The 17,085-nt window shown below is 39.4% G+C and overlaps 1 protein-coding gene across 2 annotated transcripts in view; it reads left to right on the top strand.

Moving 5' to 3' along the window:
- Window positions 1–17,085, top strand: part of PARVA (parvin alpha) — a 68,902-nt gene that overhangs the window by 34,223 nt on the left and 17,594 nt on the right. For both annotated transcript variants that reach the window (XM_080404787.1, XM_080404786.1), the window contains 5 exons: window positions 9,685–9,774; window positions 9,873–9,943; window positions 10,572–10,674; window positions 12,608–12,748; window positions 14,714–14,829. In XM_080404787.1, coding sequence (XP_080260913.1) covers window positions 9,685–9,774; window positions 9,873–9,943; window positions 10,572–10,674; window positions 12,608–12,748; window positions 14,714–14,829 — 521 coding nt within the window. The remainder of the gene's footprint in view (window positions 1–9,684; window positions 9,775–9,872; window positions 9,944–10,571; window positions 10,675–12,607; window positions 12,749–14,713; window positions 14,830–17,085) is intronic.

Genomic DNA, 17,085 nt, shown 5'->3' with positions numbered 1-17,085 from the left:
GTTGGAGTTTTATAAGGAAATGAGCAAGATTGAGAATGCACAGGAGGGTACCAGGCAGTGCCTGTGAAGGGCAAGGCACAGGGCTCAATGAAAATCATTACTACTGGTTATATGAAAAGAAGGGTGTTCTCTGTGCTGTGATATGGGTTTGGGAAACAAGAAGTACAGATATTCGTGTCCATTCTACATCAGGCTAAGTATAACATAGATGGGTTTTTAAGGCTGTGTTGTTAAAGAGCCTAGCTCCCATTTTACAAATGCAGTTTGTGTCTCCAGAAAGGAAATACGTAAATGTGTCCCTTAATCTAGAAGTGCATCACTTTCTGTGCTGCAGAATGGGGTTAATGCTCTTTTCTTCTGTTGATGGGATGCTAAACGAAATAATTCTGATTAAGAGATTTGAGAACCGAGACTCAAAAGCGTTGATTTATTTCTTGTGCAAATTGAGAATGAACTCTGCTTTCCCAAGCCAGACATAGTTTCCAGTCTGTGCTACCAAAGTCCTGTCTTGCATCATCATCTTGCACATTTGCGTAAATGTGTTTTAGGAGAATACCACAGCCATACTATTGATCACACCACACTGTGATTTATGCCAGCTAACCGAGGGCCTCCCACTAGTCAGGGATTGCCACAGCCCTAATATATTCCTTCCCATCCCTGAAATGACCCTTCATGCTGTATGGCTTGGTAAGAACAGGAGGGCTTCTGCACTCTATGAAATAAGGGTGAGGAAGCAAGGTCACCTTTTGTGTAGTCCTTTCTGTAACAGCTCAAGCCTGAAGTTTTTCTGCTGTCAAATGTACATTAACCTCCATGTTGGTCATGACAACCCCAAAGGGTAGTTTGCTCTTCAGTATGCTAAAAGATACTTTTCTACCATTTTAAGTTTTCATTTTTCTGCCCTTCACCAAATCCAGCCCATTTTCTTTAAGAGTGTAGCTGGGTTTCTGTTGATCCAGCCAAAGCCACAGTCTAGTTTTTCCATGTTGAAGGCCTGTGTTTAGATCCCAATTCCCAAATTAGATCCTGATTTTGATTTCTTAACAAGAAACTTCAGTTCCCTAGGACACACTGCAGAGACTTTTAGAAACCATCTGTGTGTTAGGCACAAATGCTAAATGTAGCAAGTAATCAAAAATCTTTACAATGGAGGGAACAAAAAAGAATTCAAAGTCACAAGTCAATTCTCATTTGTTGTACTGAATCTGAGAACTGTGGTTAGGTGCTCAGGATTGATGCAGAAGGTACCAAGGCATGGACTGCAAGCTACCAGTTAGGCAAATAAGTAATACATCTGCATATTTGTATCCGTAATTATTTTATTTCTTTGGGTCACTCTTACCACATCTTCTTTGTGTTTACTACTTGTCCAGCCTTGATGTCACCCTCAAACTTTATCTTGGTTGACTTTGATACTAAAGAAAGGTCTTGAAGCATGAGGAGCTCTCAGAAGATGTTAAGGTGGTTTTGGTTTTGGTTTTCCCTTCTGGGATGGAGAGACACTTGGCCACTTACTACAGATCTTTTGATCCTTTGTCACAAAGTCATCCTTGAAGATGACCAGATGCTTACATTAAAACACAAGTAGCTGTAGGAATTACAGTTTGAAAACAGTGGCCATGTTATAAACCATGTTGCAGTCCCTGAAAAAGAACTTTAACTTTCCAGTAAATGTAGTCATCTTCCTAATTCTTCCAAGAAGAAGTAGTAATCTAGATTATTGAGATGCAGTGAGTCCGACATTTAATTTTTTCTCCTTCAAAACCAAAGCTTTGATACACAAGAAGAAAAGAGCAAGAAACTCAGGAAATCCTTAGCTTGCTACTAGTGTGCCCTCACATTCCTAAGAGCTATTTTTGGGTTTTCTCTTAGGAATAGCTAGAACTTATTGAGCTGGGAAAGACTTCTTGGAACAGATCTTTGGTTTTGTCTTTTCTGCATGAACGCCTCTTGTTGATGTTGGAATAGCTACTGTTAGCTGGTTGGTGATTCAGGGAGTGAGGCAAGTCAGTCCTACAAAGTCATCTTCTCCACTCCAGAATATTTGGGAAAAAACTGTTGCAGCAAGCTGGTGAGCATATAGGATGAACAACTGCCTCCACTTGCTTTGGGTTAAGACTATATCATGAGGTCTGTCTGACTCTCTTCTGGATGTTGCTACCTGCAGTTTCGTTATAATTCGAGAAATACGGAAATACCAGTGAGGAGGATACAAGTGCTCTCCCTTCGGTCTCCATATAGCCCCAGGCACTTGATGTGTTTCTGAGATGTCTTAATAAATCAGTTCTGAGATTTCTCAATAAATATCTCAATAAATTGGAATTCTTAGCTGCCAAAGGATTTGTTTTAATAAGATATTTAGCTTTAGGGATACCATGTGTGGACCAGCTAAGAACCTCTAGGTATCCTTCGCCCAAAGATGCTACCAGCATATCTGAGACTGTCTGAGGAGTTTTCAGGCTGGGATCAAATCCAGTGCAGCACCTTTTGATAGGGACTTGGAATGGTCGCAGCATTTCTCATATGCCTCATTTCTTCTTAAGTGGGGGAAAAAATATCAGTGTAGTTTGAACTGCTGTCTGTATTTGTTCTCTCTCTCTTTTTTTTTTTTTTTTTTTTTTTAAGTGATATTTTAAACACTCCTGTAGGGTGACCTGCATTTTAAAACATCTGCAGATACTGCTTATGTATTTTAAAAGATGCGTTGAGAGGATGTGTTGAAGGAATGAATGGAATGACTGGCATCTGTGTTAGCTTGACACGGCACCACTTGTTACCTCTTAGAAACTACAGGGAAAATCTGCGGAAGAGCCTTCATCCCAAATTAAATGTGAAAGCATGTAAGACTTAATGAAGCTACTCATGACATGGCAAAGAAAATCACATTTACTCTTTAAATGGATTTGAACTTGCTCCCTGTTTTGTTGTCTTTTTACCTACTTGGACCAGAGATGTCAGTCAGTGGAGGGTGTTTTCTCTGCTAATTGCAAAAAAGAAAGCAACAGCAAGCTAGTCACTGAGGTACTTTGGAGTAATTTTAGACTTTAAAGAATGTTCAAGGCAGTAAGCATTTAATGAGTACTGCATACATGAAAAAAGTACAGCATTTCTTTTTTTTTTTTTCCTTTTCTTTTGTGAACAGCATTTCTCCTGTTCTTTTTGTGTGTATGCCATGTTTGGTTTAGTGGAGAAATGAGAGAAGAAAATAGATTATTTTTTGGAGACTGGGTACTAATGCAGTGACATTAAAGGCAGGCACATTGTTGTCAGCCAGTTTGCATATTTATTTACTTTTACAAATGGTTGGCTTGGAGTCAGTAGTTAATGGAATGAGAATGATGTTCCCGTACAGATCATTTCCTGAGAAACATTTTCAATTACAAACATATCTCTGCTTTTCTTTCCTCATTTGTTATGTCTTGGAGAATAAATGGGAAGTAGCATTTACAACTTAAGGTTTATGTTCTGAAGACAATTTTAACAATGATCCCCACATAAAAAGGCCCCTTTGTAGTTGCAGACATGTGTTTATGATGTTTTGTGCTGTGAATATCAAATTTCTGGTGGACGCTGTGTCACACTCTGCAAACTTGTAAACATCTATAAATCCATTGGATCATTTTAGTACCATGTGTAATGCAGATTTATTGTCTTTTGTGTGGATTTCTTTTGTTTCAGAGTTAAAGCTGAGTTGCCAGAATCCATATTGGATGAATTATGTATTCAAGAAAATTAGGCAGTACCATTTTAGATTAATATTTTCTTTTCCCTTTGTGGACTTACAAGATGCGCACACATAACCATTAGAATATAACATTTTGGATGGATGGCCCAGAAAGCAATTGTGTAAGTTTGCTTGATTAAATAGCATCATTCTGTAAAAGCTTGAACTAGGACTTTTTGAAAATGCTTTTGCTGTTTTTTTCTGTCATTCTCTGACTATCTTAGGTAATTTGGATCTCTTCACATTTGCCAGTACAAATTCAGAATTTTACTCCAGGATATGAAACTGGAGTATGTGAGGGGTAATAGGAATCACTCTGAGCCAGTGAGCTAGTATAAATCATCATAAATCCACTTAAATTGGTGCAGGTACAGTCATTGACGCTGAAGTCTGCATTGTAGACTATGAAGGCAGTAGAAGTAAAGCACCTTTTGTGCATGAGTGGTTATAAAATCCAGCCATCAAGGTCGTAAGCATTTATCAGAAATTTGCACCCAGTAAGAGGAATATGAAACCAAAAGCGATTCATCTAAATTTGGCTCAGCTCTAATTGAGTCAATATCTCTGGCCTATACAAAACAGTAAAGACATTTCTTATTGAAAACCAGCATTTTTCTAAACTGGCTGTGATTTCTGGCTACATACGTAAACATACGTTGTATAAGCATGCATGTTTGCATGTGGGTGTATATACAAATACGCAGTGTTACTCCAGCAATGTGTCTGCAGCTAGCCTTCCAAGCGGTGCTTGTTCCAAGAAAGAGTAGCTTCAGATAGAGACACGGCACGTAAAGCTGCTGTCTGCCATGGTAGTTTACAATATCAGGTAGTTTGTCCTTTGACTTTAAACTCCTGGAGTCATGTGAATGGCAACCAATCGCAGTTTCTGGGAAAAAAAAAAAATAGCCCACCCAACCCCCCCCAAAAAAATTCCAAAACAAAATATTTGCAACCTTAAAAATGGCAGAGATGACCTTGAATGGAAACCCCATACATTAAAGAAAGGCAGGCAGTTCAAGAACTGCAGAAGTGTGTATGTATATATATTTATGCAGGTGTATATGCATATATTTAAATCTCCTGGTTTTGAAAGATTGAGGTTAGAAGCATTGTGTTGTCGCTCTGCTCCTCCAGCATTAGGGTTCGGTTCTAGTTAATCACAGACTTTCAGAATAGACCCATTAGTGTCGTAGCACTTGAGTAATTTTAGTTTTGCAAGTATGGAGTCAATTATATGGAAAGACATGGCTCTAGCACTCAGAGGAGAGACCATTTAACACTACATTTTGCTGTATTTATTTTATGATTCTTTGGATAGATATTCTTTGGATATGCTAAAATACGTCTAAACCACAGAGAGTGCGTTGGGTGATGTGGCATTTCTGAGCTCAGTCAAATAATAAGATGTGTTTTATTCAAATCAGAATAACATTAAGCCCTGAATACTAAACAGAGCAGCAAAAAGCCTTCAGCGCACAAAATAAACAAGTAAAAAACCCAAATGAAACTGTCTAATAAATACAATGTGGAGCAACAGGCTGCATGTACTAGAGGAATTAAGCCAATTTAAACCGTATGGGCAGTACTCCACTTTCAGATGTGCTCGGCGTCCAACGGTTTCAATGGCAGTTGGATGCATGCATCAAAGGGTGAAGCCTGGCTCAGAGCACCCGCGTGGATTTGATAGCATAGGTTTATGACCTTGTAATCCTAGAGCATCTAAAACAGTAAGAACTCCATCCAGCTTAAAATAGCTGCTGTAGTTGCTGTTGGTACAAGCCTGTGGGCTCCCCAGCTCGGGGGGCCAAATTTGGTGCTGGCACGATAGGAGGAAGTCTGTTGACAGCTGATAGCAGTGGAGTTGCGCTTGATTACATCATAACAAATTTGGCATGTGGAGCTGAATCAGAAGTCAGAGCTGAAGCGTCCGTTCCTTATCCAGAGTTAAAACTGGGACTTTCACATTGCCAATCCACAGAGATTTATCTGGCCCATGTGTAACCCTGTGGCTTTTAAGGGTCTTGCTTTAGAAGTGCATTCAACCCCCGGTTCCACTCAGCATGGTGACTGTAAAAAACAGAAGGACTGGATTTTCCTCTTACATCCAAAAGGATAAAGTCCCTAATCATGCCAATGTAACCACAACGAGAACTAGCCCTGTGGCAGCTGATGCGCGGGGCTGTATCTGGGCCACAGCAGAGGGTGAGAACAGAAAGGTGCTCTTAACTCTGCTTGCTGGTGTTGTCTAGTGGCCAAGCATGCCTCATGTTAAGCATCAGAAGATGCTGCCACAGGTCACAGTGCACTGGTCTGGCTCCTGGCGACTGGTGTGGTACAGCTGAACTGCAGCTGTGTCCCCCCTCATACCTTCCTGGGTCTTTACACACTGAGACTCGGAGTGGAGGTGTTACTGATGTGCCACGTCATTCCTCAAAGTATTTTAAGAACTTAGATGATTTTAATTTAATTTCAGCTGCTGCAAAAATTGTCCCAAAGCTGTGTGATTTGTTTTTACTAAAATCCTAAATTGCCAGAGTGATTTTCATGAAAATTAATTAAAACAAATTAATGAAAAGCAGCTGGAAAATGGATTCCTCTGCTGAAACTGTGGTATGCAAACTCTTAACCTCAATCACATTTTTGTGGTTCTTCTATAAACACCTAAGGATATAATAGTGGTTTGTCATGGAACTTTTTTGATGGAAATTCTTAGAAAGTGAGGCTATACTACATAATACGTTTTCTTTCTCTTTCCGTACAACTTGATACAATGCATGTTCTTACCTGCTCCTTTTAGCAGTGGTATTAATCTGTAGTTAAATCTTTTGAGTATTGGGGAAAAAAAGAAAAAGATGCTGTCAGGCTCAGGGTTTCTCCATTGTGTTTTCACCTTGTAGGGGACGGGAGGGCAGGAGGAATCTTTATTATGGGACTAATACCAACCTTGGGCATTGGTTGCGCACTGCAGAATGCAGTGGCTGAGGAGGAGCTGTCCTCTCTGGCAAACTGGATCCATCTGGGATCTTTGGGTCATCTGGAGGCGTGTTGGGTAGGTTCTGCGAATGGCTCGGGCAGGTGTGAGAAATGTATGCGATTTGGGTGAGCTGCCTGGGGGAAACAAGACCACCACTCGTGTATATCTGTGTACAGCAAAGCAGGACTTAGCTCCAGCTGTACAATAAATACAACACTTGCAATGTATTCTAGAACAGATCAATGTATTAGTTTCTCCTGTATATTTATTATTATTTTGTTTGTATTTTTGTTTCTTTTCCATGCAAAGATATGGTGGATTTTTGTTTGCTTTATTTTCAGAAACTCTGATAATATGATGGTCAGGTTATTAAAAGTAGAATGTAATAGCGGTGCGCATTGGAGGACAAATATGGGGACATTCAGTGGGCCTTGTAAAGAATGCCTTGCAAAACATTCAGCCTGGAAAGGTCTACCCAGTCTTGCTGGAGAAGTGTCATGAGCTCTGCCAGTGGGTCGCTCCCTGGAGAGAGGAGCCAAAGGCTTTTCCCACTGTCTTTCTCTAGGAAAATAAGCAGACTGCTTCTTCTGGTGTGTCTTGCCCAAGCAGAGCATCCAGCCCTTCAGGATAGGAGAGCTCCGTGGAGCAAGTTTGCTTGAACAGTTTTCATTTACTATGCTCCCTCTTGGGACTGATGTGAAAAAAAGTTTTCTGCCCAGGAACCTTTGTGCAGAAGTTCTCCATGAACTAAACATTTCAGAACAGAAGGACCTCTGCATGGAAATTTTCTATCCGCTAATGTTTTTATGCCCATAACCATTTTGAACTGAAATGGGGGAAAAAATAAAAATCAAAGAGGTTAATAAAACCAACAGTGATTTTCTCTAAGGAGTGCTAGCCGTTCAAAAAATTGCCATTAAGTGTAAACAGTTCCTGAGATTGTATATGCTAGTCCAAATTCATCCTTGCTATAACTCCTCAGAACTCAGTGGAGTTACATGAGGGATTAATTTGGTCCATTGCTCTCAGCCATCAGTTTTAGAGGATATACAACAATCGAGGGAACTATTATTGTCAACATTATTTTATGACTCTTTAGAGCTGTTCAGTATTTGTGTTTTACAGATACACAAGCAGGCTGAGTGTATGGAGCAAAGTTAGTGTTTCAGTATTTAAGGGAGTGGATTTTTCAGTTATTTTTGTACAATTAAAAGTAACAAGCATTCTAACAGCAGTTATTGCTATGAACCTTACATAGATGCCTGAATACAGCTACACAGATTCTTGAAACATGCACAGGCATTTCATCTGGCAGAGCACAAAACATCTCACAAGGCATAGAAAATACCTGGAAAGTTTTAAGTACTGTTATCACACCAACTGACTAATTATCACAGTGTTCATGTGAAACTTAGCTGTTTATTTCAGCCAGGAAGTTAAGGCAGAGAGGTAAAATTATTTTTCAGAAGCTAACTCAGAGACAGTCACAGGGCCAGGGACAAAACACAAGATCTCTACTGTCACTCTGTACTTTTCTGTTTTCTCTGAACCTAAATTGTTTCTATAATTTTCAAAATAAACTGAGGAAAGCTTCAGGTAATAAATCTGAAACGTTAGATGGTGGATCTGTATCTGCACATAAACCATATGTTTTAGTTCATGTCAGAAAGTGTATACAGCTACCTGAATCTTTAGGACACATGTAGGATGGTTGAATTAAATTATTTAAGTTTAAACTCCGACTGGAACAGGTAGTGCTAACAACCAGTTCTGCTAAAGGTCTGTACACTGGAAAACGAGCAGTCAAAACAGCATTACTTGTTGTTCGTAAGATGGTCAGGCTCTTGCCTGGTTCGGTAAGTCAGGTGTGTACTGATTTATTGATGGTAGAGCAAGAGACAAACTTGGCTGATCATCAGAGGGGGTACCCTCCCTGGGCAGTGCTGTGTGTTCTCCCACAGTGGTTGGATTATTGTATCGGCTCGTTTGTGTTTATTCTCTTCTGTTACAGAGGCATTTTGGGGCAGTGAAGGAAGTTGTCTTTGCAATCTGTTAAAGTTTGGGTCACCCAGAGGAATGAATGAAGTTGCTCTGAGCTACACCTGGTACAGCACTAGCGGCAGGACTGCTTTTACACTTCTCGGGATATCTTTGTTCCTATGCTCTCAGAGCGTGTATGACAAGAACGTTGATTTTTGCAGCGTTAGGGGACTCTGGCTGAGTAAGAACTTGTCCATATTTCCTGACAGCTGTGGGCATCTCCAAACTATGGGATTTTGGACTACTTCCCCATTCCTGTGTCCAAGTTCTTCCTCAACCTGGTCTGAACTCTACACTAAGGCAGTACCTTTGAGGGTTCATTGTCTTACACCTGCGTCCTGCTGCTGTAGTTTCTGCTAAAGAAAGGCCAAGAACAGAGGCCAGAAGCGCCCCACAGTCTGCTCCAGCTGGTCTCTGACTTGAATGATGGAGGTAGCCATGTGCTGCAACTGCACCTCCAGTTCTAAACAGTTCTAAACAGTTTATCTGACAGCTCCTGCGTGAATGTACAGCCAGGCCCAGCTCTTCCCAATTAGCTAAACTTGAAGCATGTCCAGAGCAAGGATGACATAGCTGAGAGCAATAATAGTTTCCCTCCACTAAAATGATTCATTAGTGTTAAAATGTCAGGACCATTAAAATGCAAGTGAGCTTTTTAAAGTTTGAGGACAGATGGGCCTTAGCCTGCAAAAGATTTGAGGAAGTTGCATTGATTACAGTATCATCGTCCATGAAAAATCTACTCATACAAATAAAGGTTTGTTAGCTAGGCCTCCCTTTTTTGTGAGCTGTATTTTATTGCTGTAATTCCACCTAGTGGCTTATCTAATAGAGTCATGTTCTTGTAAAGAAATTAAGACAATTAATGCTACTTTTAGCAAGAGTGAAATAGTAAGTAAAATTGAATTGAAATTTGACCAAGCTCTTTTTTTTTATTTCCTAGTATCTGAATTACAGGAAGAAGGAATAAATGCCATTAACTTACCTCTCAGTCCAATTCCATTTGAACTAGACCCTGAGGACACTATGCTAGGTAATTCACAACAATTTTACATCTCAACATAAAAGCTTGATGTAAAATAAAATGTCATGTCTGTAATAGTTTCTAATATCTTTTTTTAAACCTTCCAGAGGAAAATGAAGTTCGAACAATGGTTGATCCAAATTCAAGAAATGACCCAAAATTACAAGAACTAATGAAGGTAATAAAAAGCATGTAAACACTTTCAGGAAAGCGAAACTATTTTTTAATGCTTTCCCTGCTTCTTTCATTTGAACATCTCAAAGCACTGTTTAGATATTAATTAAATGAAACTACATTGTATGTACATCTCAGCGAAATGGGCAGGTCATTTGTTGCAGTATCTCTTTCTAGGTATGGCACAGAGAGTCTTAAGAATCTGGATTAAAATCTTGAGTCCAGATTCTTACTCCCATCCCACTCCCAATCCAAGATCACACTGACTTCCCTCATAGTCTTTGTGATTCCTGGGGTTGGAACTGTAACAGGAAGCTTCATTAGAATCAACCTCAACACCTTTTGCTTCACAATAAAATGTTAAAATACTACCGAAAGCAAAGGACGGATTACACTCCAGAAGGCACTGCATCAATCAGGTATTTGTCTAGACCTTACGGTGCACTGACACAGCCACCTTAGAAGAGTCCTTCCTGTTTTCTTCTGATGGTATTTCAGACTGATTATATTTTGAGCCATTGCAAATTTGGTATTCTTTCTGCTAACTATTTTCATCATTGTACAAAATGACATGTGTTTTAAATTGCAAATGAATAGTGTATAATACTGCCAAATTTGTGTTTCCCATATAGGTATTAATTGACTGGATTAATGATGTGTTGGTAGGAGAGAGGATTATTGTGAAAGACTTGGCTGAAGACCTGTATGATGGACAAGTATTGCAGAAATTATTTGGTAAGAAAAAATGTATGTGCATGCTGTTGGGGCACTTTGTCAGTAAGTGGATCACTGGTTCCTACTTAGGAGCCTTAGTATCATCTTACATATGCCACTAAGTGATATAAAAATAGCAGTGTATTATGAGACCCTTGAGCAATAGGCTGTACATACAATCCTTATAGCTACAGTGCAATGTGTAGTGTTCTGTAGTTGATGAGAACAGCATAAAGCCTACCTGGGGTGCTAGAGAGGGAGGGTTCTTGTCTTGGCAACAGTATTCACTCCGTTTAAATTTATTATCTGCATATGTGCTGTACAAACTTAACCGTGTTACAAGTGGAAAGTAAGTTTGAAGGCAAGGGTACTTTCAGTACAACGGTGGATGTTTTTAATCTCTGCTGGTTCCATACTATAGTTTCTTCACATCGCAGAGTTCCTCTGGAAAGTTGGAATTTCTTTCTGATTTGATGTCTGGCTTTTAATGTTACTGAGGTAATGGTACCCAGTGGATTGCAAACTGAGCTTCAGCTGAGAAACAGATAGAGAAAAGAAACTGCTAATGCAGAGCTGGCATGTGCTTTTTTAACTGTTGGCTTGGAAGCCATTTACTTAGTTATTACAGCTCATAAAGTCTCCAGTAAATTTCTTTTCAGTATCTTAAATGAATCTTGAAACATCATGTGAACACTTCTAATAAGACTACACAGGTTATTCCTCTCTATGAATGGTTAAGCTATTGACTATATGGTGATGGACTGGATATGCTCCAGACTGAGCAATTTGATTCTCATGGGCAGACCTCCAGTGACTTTACCCAAACCCCAGAAATGCGTATCAGATACAGCCTGACTCTGATCCAGCACTTATTGATTTCAGTGGAATCTTTTCCATTACTCTTAATTCCCTGTGGATCACATTTATGCTAACTGAAGACTTTGGTCTTGTTGTGAGACTATGCACAGACTGATTTTCTGTGGAGGCACAAGAAACTCATGGAGATAGCAGTCTCTCCATGGCAGGATTCGTAGGCTGGTAGCTCAGGCTCACTCTCTTTGGGAAGAGCCTTGGTTGGCTTCGATGAGAACAAGATCAGCTGTTACCAAATAAGATATCGCTTAAGAAGATACCTCTTAAGAAGATTTTCTTTCATAGAAGTAAATGGATAGGCAACCAAGCATTTTGTTTCTGGTTATCAGGGAGCTTTCACTGTTAAATTTTCTTTGCTTATTATTTAATGGTAAGCATTAAGCCATGTTTGTGTATACCTAGCAATCTGTACTAATTAACAAACCAATTCATAGAGTATTTTAAAATCTGTTGCAAGTGTTGAGTGCAGAAATGGGCTATGGTTTCATAGAAAGAAATTACCCAAGGTTTTTTAGTTGTTTTCATACCTCTAGAAATACTTGTTCTCATTTCTTGGGTGCATCCTCCATCTCTGTGAGTGTGGTGTTACTTCACTTTTATCACAAACGGGTCAAGTAACATTTTTTCTATGTCCTGAGTCTGAGAGAGAAGCCAGGAGGCTAGGGCTGATGAAACAAGTCTCCTTAAAGTTGATACCTTGTTTCCTAGGTTTGATGATCTGCTGTACAAGCCACTTGCGTACTGAATACCCTTTATGCAGTAGCAATAGAAGTAATGGGCCTTACCTCCGAGTCTGATGTTCCCTGAAGGGAGTTGCAGCAAGTATTTGTTAGCCAGTAGTGTGGTTTTCATTAATACTTGGCTTCCCCTTGGCAATAGGTAAATAAAAAGAAAATGTGAGCTGTATCTTCAGGAGCTCAGAAGTGTGGAGGAAAGTGGCTCTGGAAGGAAAACCAGATAATTTTAAAACTAGGAATTCTAATATCTCTTGAATGTACACTTGGGTGCATGGAATGTCTTTATGTTCTTTGTGGAGCTGACAATGGTTTTTCTTCTGTTTTTTGTTCTATTACCTCTTCAGAGAAACTTGAAAGTGAAAAGCTGAATGTTGCTGAAGTTACTCAGTCTGAAATTGCTCAGAAACAGAAGCTACAGACAGTGCTTGAAAAGATCAATGAAACCCTTAAACTCCCTCCAAGAAGCATTAAATGGAATGTTGACTGTAAGTTGTGTGTTTTCTGTGCTGTTCTCATTTGTTGACAGGCGAGAGTTTGTAGCTGCTATCTGGAATTCTGAAAGTCCCAATGATAAGGGAAGGCTGAAACCTGGTTTTATGGCAGGAGCTGGTCTCCAGGGCACTTCCAGATCCCTTTACTGGTGCTCATCCTCCAATTTAAATAAACTGTCTTTTCAGAGTCTGTCGAAGTATGGTGTTTCTGCTCTTATACTGGTATGCATATGGACTGAAGTTTTCTCTTACTAAATTGGTTTGTTGCAATGGGCAAGTACTTGCATAAATGGGCAGAAGGAAGGTTAGGCCCTAGGTTGTGTAAAATTTGCAACATAGAGATGAATAATGTTTCTGTTTAAGGCTAAATCTGAACCACTGATTTGGATTACAAAACTGTCATCTAGACTAGGACTGTACCCTTCCTGTTCTACTGTATTAAAAATGAATATAGTAATATCTAATAGAAATGCCCTCAGTGGCCCAACAAAAGTCATTTTAGTACATAAGTGTTGCAGAAAGCAGGTTATCATCAGTTGTAGAAAATTAGGCCTCTTTTAATCTGTTTTAAATTTGGTAACCCGAATCATTTCACACGGGTGAATGCCTTGACCAGTATCTAGCAGTTTCCCTGTCTCCTATACCTGCCTTGAGCTGAGCTGTTTTGTTTCCCATTCCATCCAACAAATTAGTGAGAAGGAGAGAAATAGCTCGAGGGAGGAAGGGTGAGCATGAGGCATCTCTGACTTTCCCCTTCGTGTGGTCCCGCTGAGTTTTCTGTCCCCATCTCTCTTCAACCTCCCCTCAGGTTTTTTCCATTCTCTGTAATGCAGCTGGAGGCAGGGTGTTTAGAGTGGCCTGACAATTTAACTTCTAGTTTTAATTTAATGTTTTACATGTGTTTTAGAGCTAAAGTAAAGATAGACAGCAGCAGCTGGAGCCAGCTGTAGCACACGCTGGTGCTAGGCAGACAGACGTCTTTTTAGTATTCTGCTAAAGCACCTCATCCATGACCACTGGCACCCCAGCAAAATTTTTCAGCAGTGCTGCATTTTTTATGAGCGGGTATCTCCACGGCATAGTTGAGACTTGCATTGGAAGATAATGAAGAAGGATTTTTTTAATGCATTGGATCCTGCTTTACCAGGGAAGTAAAGTAGTCGTTATTGGGTAGTTCAAGTACAAAAAACTAAGTGCACTGTAATGTAGCTATCAAATATCATTTAGGAATAGTGCTCTGGGGAAGACTATAAATGCAAAAACAAAACAGAAGAAGAAGAAAGGCAATAATAAGAACTAGAAATTATTCACTTTCATGCCAATGGTTTGATACTTGATTAAGGATTTCCTACAGTATGGCTTTTGATATCTTGTAAGTTGTGTTAGTGTTAACTACCCATATGAAACCTGCTGTGAAAAAGCTTCAATAACAAGAACTATAACAACTTCATGAGGAATGTTTGAGTCATTGAGTTTAGTAAGTTATTGCTTAAGGCTTCTGCCAAAATAGGCTCGTTTATCATCCTGCAGACATTGTGACACTTAAAAATGAATAAGTGCATATTATGAGTACAAAAATATCTTTCTGATAGTCTATAAATCCTTATTGAAATAAAGGGAATAAAGGAAAGGCAAGGAGAATGCAGAGACAGCACTTAAACTGCCGAACATGAAATCTGGCTTTTGGATTAGCTTTGGATTTCCATCTACACAAGCCTGTGGCATCCAGACATGTTGCAAAAAGTAATGCTTTGGTGCTGACACATACTACTGACGGGGCTGCGTTCGCATGACCAGTTGAGCAGGGGGAGACCAGTAAGGGTGAGGTGTCTTAAAAGTGCCCTCTGGCTCCAGGTGGCAAGAGGAGAAGAGTCCCATAATCCCTGCATCCTAAAAAGTAAAAATATGTGCCCTAGTTACTTTGCAGTTTGTAACTTGTGCTTTTAATATCTATTTCAGCTGTTCATGCTAAAAGTCTTGTGGCAATACTTCATCTTCTGGTTGCATTATCACAGTATTTTCGAGCACCCATCAGACTCCCAGATCATGTGTCCATTCAGGTGGTTGTTGTGCAGGTAAGAGAGGTGTTAAATAGCTCTTGGTAGTGTTGTGAAATTGCTGGAGGGGGTTCTTGAAAAATATATCTAGAGTTTCTGTTTGGGTGGGCATGTGTGTGTCTCTTTGGCTGACAAGAAACACACATGCGTCTTCCCTGCTGACAATGCTTCAACCAGAAAAATGCAGAAGTGCTTTCCCAGATTGAGCTGTGGCTCAGAATATCTTATTTTGATTGTGAAGTGGCCAGACTCTGACATTAAAAATATATGAAGCATTATTACTGTTGGAATGTGTTTATCACCCAATATGATCTCTAGAATTATTTTTTTTCCCATTTTTGATGGTCTTCTCACTTGTGTAGAGATTCAAATCATTCTTGGCACTGAATGATGAATTGTCACTGTTTATTACATTCAGATTCATGTTAGGTGACAAAATTCTTTTTCAGCCTTGTGCGTGCTAATTTAGTCTGATTACAACGTTGGCTTTATCATAAGCATTCAAAAAAACCCCCTGTCAACTAAATCTTTTGTGTCAGTCAGTCTTGCTAGAGCCTCAGCCATCCAAACTCTTCATGTTATTCTGCTCATCATTTTTCTTGCAGTTGGACTTGTGCTTGCTCTATCTTATTTGGCCTTTTCCCGATGAATATGCTTTTCTTTCTTTCCAATTAACTTTGCCTTTATTTTTAGCATTGTAGCTGTCTTTATTTATACATTTTAACTGATGTTACCATGAAGTATCTGGTGCAAAGAGCTATTGCTCGAGTTTTATGTGGCTGAAAATCTTTGGGACAGATCTGAGAAAGTAACCACTCCTTTTTCCACTGTTCATATCAGAAAAGTTTCATAATTTAGGGAGGAATCTGAAGGAGAGTCTCCGGTAAGATATATCACTGACACTTGATAATGATTCATTGACTCTCAGATTCTGCTTCATAGTTTTCTCTACAGATCATGAAAGAGAACCCCAGCAAATCTGCACTTGCATGTCTAAGGTGTCAGAGGAATACAATTTTCAAGCACTTTTCTTTGGCTATTATAAATATATTAATTACACTGGTTTATCTCAAAGTTCTACCAAACACAGCTTAAGAAATCAGGAGTGCAGCTGTCAGGGCAGCTTTGGGATGAGAAACTATACTGGAAAAAGAGCATAGTCCTAAAATAAAGAACCAGATCCTGCATTCTGCTGTCACTCCTTACGTCCAGACAAAATTCCCATTGAAATCAATGGATGCAATTGTCCCCTTGTTTAATAGGCTAATGTAGTACAATAGCAAATCCACTGAAGTCAGTACAGATAAACCAATTTAAAAACAATAAGTAGTGGGAGAATCTGGCTCACTGCTTTGCCTCTTAGCTACACCACTGTAGCTCAGGCGCCAGTGAATTGCAGAGAAAGCAGTTGCTCCAGAATAAAATCCAAGTTATGTTGCAGAAGATTTAGTCCTGCAGACCCCATCCGTGGTGAAAGCAAATCAGTGTAACTCCAGAGTTATGCTGATTCCTGTTAGCAGAGGGTGGGGGCCAGTATCCTTACTGTAATTGTGTTCGAGACATTTTTCATTTTAATTTTATGGTGGGGGGCTGGTTTTTTTTATTTTTTAAATCTGACGTTTGTGTCCTGTGGGATCGGTTCTGTATAATTTATCATTTGCTCTTTGAACTCAGTGAAAGTTTTAATCAACAATCAGCAGATCCTAAAGCCTAATTTAGTGTTTAAACTTGCACGCCTCATGTTCTAAACGATCATACATTCTGTAAAATAAGGTCATGCCTAGGGAAACTTAACAGACTATGTAGTAGCTGGTTTTAAATTCTGCTCTATACAGTTTAATAAAGGGAATAGTAGAGAAGAGAAAAAGAAAGGAACTAAGAACTTCTATGAACTCTTTAAGGAAGACTGGGAATTCATTTCATGATTTTGTTAGGTTTAGAAACACATAAAATGGGAGGGTGGCTGTGTTAGCTGGGTGTAGTTTATTGAAATAGAAACAAAGATGTTTCTGAAACAAAATATGTGCCCATGCCCAACAGGTAATCAGCACAGTTATTAAGAAAGGTTGTTTCCCTTGGCTGTTTTGTACAAAAGCTGTTAGCAATGAGAGTAATATGAAATCTGGGTTACAAGCTGATTTGGGAAAAAATGTGATAGTTGGATCTTTTGTAGCTATTTTGTTATATTATTTTCTTTTCCTTCCATACTGATAGCATGAATAAGTTTGAAGAAAGCCCAGGCTTTGTTTGATAATTTCTACTGGAACAAGAGAG

This window comes from Falco punctatus (genome assembly GCF_963210335.1).
Source record: "Falco punctatus genome assembly, chromosome: 10".
Taxonomy (NCBI): domain Eukaryota; kingdom Metazoa; phylum Chordata; class Aves; order Falconiformes; family Falconidae; genus Falco; species Falco punctatus.
Note: the sequence above shows the minus strand (reverse complement) of the source record. Positions and strands in the feature narration are given on the sequence as shown.